The 2,398-nt window shown below is 50.1% G+C and overlaps 1 protein-coding gene across 1 annotated transcript; it reads left to right on the top strand.

Annotated features, from left to right (window-relative positions):
• The first annotated feature begins 372 nt into the window (after positions 1 to 372).
• Positions 373 to 1,860, top strand: LOC127318107 (probable GDP-L-fucose synthase 1). The gene is made up of 2 exons (XM_051348737.1): positions 373 to 532; positions 601 to 1,860. The coding sequence occupies exons 1-2, from the start codon at positions 511 to 513 to the stop codon at positions 1,566 to 1,568; spliced, it is 990 nt and encodes a 329-aa protein (XP_051204697.1). The 5' UTR covers positions 373 to 510; the 3' UTR covers positions 1,569 to 1,860.
• The last annotated feature ends 538 nt before the right edge of the window (positions 1,861 to 2,398 follow it).

Here is a 2,398-nt window from a genome sequence, read left to right as displayed (position 1 = left end):
CTTTTTAAAATCTTTTAATTTCTTTTTTTAACTTTTGAAAACAAATGACAGCCTAGAACTCGGTCTCCATTTGGATTTTCCGAACTTGGGTTCAATGGGAAGTGTCACTTGTACCATTAAACTCAGTTCTACTTTCACTAAATTCGAGTTATATTTTCGAGAAGAGATTTGAGAGAATCTATCGAGACTCGACAATTTCGTTGAAATTTTGTCAAACCGATCGAACATCTTCAGACAACATTTTTCTTGAAAACATATTCAAATTACTTTTGGTGAGTCATTGTGGCATTGCATCGAAGAACTAAAATGTCAACGCCTCCATAGTGGACGCCCACTCTTTGGATCTCGCGATGCCTCACGTGTACTTTCAGTAAAGTTTCACGACGAGAAACCAAGTTTAAGCAAACCCACTCTCTAGCTCGTCTTCTCCCTAATAAACGCCCCCAAATCCCCCCCTCCTCAAACCCCATCCCCCCACCTCCGGCGACCGCACCTCCCAACTCCGGCGACATGGGCACCGTCACTCCCGCCGGTAAGCACCGAATTCCTCGGACCCACCGCAGCTCCCCCTCTCCCTCCGTCTAACCCTCCTCTCCGCAGATCCGCACCCCGCCTTCCTCGCCGACAAGGGCGGCAAGGTCTTCCTCGCGGGCCACCGGGGCCTGGTGGGCTCGGCCATCCACCGCCGCCTGCTCGCCCTCGGCTTCACCGAAGTGGTCGTGCGCACCCACGCCGAGCTCGACCTCACCCGCCAGGCCGCCGTCGAGGCCTTCTTCGCCGCCGAGCGGCCCCGCTACGTGGTGCTCGCCGCCGCCAAGGTCGGCGGCATCCACGCCAACTCCACCTTCCCCGCCGACTTCATCGCCGCCAACCTCCAGATCCAGACCAACGTCGTCGACGCCGCGCTCCGCTGCGGCTCCGTCCGCAAGCTCCTCTTCCTCGGCTCCTCCTGCATCTACCCCAAGTTCGCGCCGCAGCCCATCCCCGAGGCCTCCCTCCTCTCCGGCCCGCTCGAGCCCACCAACGAGTGGTACGCCGTCGCCAAGATCGCCGGCATCAAGATGTGCCAGGCCTACCGCATCCAGCACGGCCTCGACGCCGTCTCCGCCATGCCCACCAACCTCTACGGCCCGCAGGACAACTTCCACCCGGAGAACTCCCACGTGCTGCCCGCGTTGATCCGCAGGTTCCACGAGGCCAAGGCCACCAATGCGGCCGAGGTCGTCGTCTGGGGCTCCGGCTCGCCGTTGCGTGAGTTCCTGCACGTCGATGACCTCGCCGATGCCGTCATCTTCCTGATGGATCAGTACTCTGGGCTGGAGCATGTCAATGTGGGGAGTGGAAGCGAGGTCACCATTAAGGAGCTTGCTGAGCTGGTCAAGGAGGTGGTGGGCTTCCAGGGGAAGCTCATTTGGGATTCAAGCAAGCCCGACGGCACGCCAAGGAAGCTCATGGATAGCTCCAAGATACAGGCCATGGGCTGGATGCCGAAGGTTCCTCTCAGGGAGGGGCTCGTCGAGACGTACAAGTGGTATGTGGACAATGTCATCGCCGACAAGAACAAGTAACACACGCGTTGTTATCAATCACTTTTCATCGTTGCTTTTAACAAACACCTTGTATCATGATATGATCAGTAGTGTTTCTCTTCTTGTTGGTTACCGGATCACACAATTATCAGGTACAACATCACAGAAAGAGAAGAGGTTATTTTGTGTTGGTTGAATAATGTATGGGTCCCTCAAATTAGTGTACCATAAGAATCTTAATTCATGTTGAGCATAATTTGTTGTTTACAGAGAATGGAACACTTTATACATTGTATAATATCTAGTCTATACACAATCCCTTGCCCGTTCAGCATGATATCTTTATTTATTTATTTTGCAAGCTTGATTGCTTATGCCCTTTAAATCAGCAATTGGACTAAACACAATCACTTGGCATACTTGCTTTTTTTTTATTTATGTGAAGCGTCAAGGGTCCTGAAGAGTCTGCTTACTTGACTGTCGATGCAATTCAGATTTTTAAAGTTCGGAATGTTTCCTGCAGAGGAAACTAATTTCTAGTGATTATAATGTCATTATCAGAGAAGAAAAAAAATGTGATTTGAGAAAATATTAAAAAGAGTGTAACACTTATTATGAGGTGGATGGTAACTGGCCTACTCCTACTCACAATCCCTTGGTGGCTCTGCATAATCCTTTTTCTTCTTCGTGGGAATCATGAATTCATAATGATTGAATCATGAATTCATAATGATTCAGAAGAGTCTGGTTACTTGACTGACTCTTGACGCATTTCTGGTTTTTAACGAGTCATAGTGTAAGAATCAGTGCAGAGGTAAATTAATATATGTAGTGACCTTGACCTATGGGACTTGAAAAAGGAAACTTTG

Source organism: Lolium perenne, chromosome 7 (assembly GCF_019359855.2).
Source record: "Lolium perenne isolate Kyuss_39 chromosome 7, Kyuss_2.0, whole genome shotgun sequence".
NCBI lineage: Eukaryota > Viridiplantae > Streptophyta > Magnoliopsida > Poales > Poaceae > Lolium > Lolium perenne.
This window is presented reverse-complemented; position numbering and strand designations above follow the sequence as displayed.

Excerpts from the sequence above, each read along its gene's own strand:
- LOC127318107 (XM_051348737.1), top strand. The coding sequence starts at position 511 with ATGGGCACCGTCACTCCCGCCG. Across the intron at positions 533-600 it reads GGGCACCGTCACTCCCGCCG|ATCCGCACCCCGCCTTCCTC; the intron begins GTAAGCACCGAA and ends TCCTCTCCGCAG.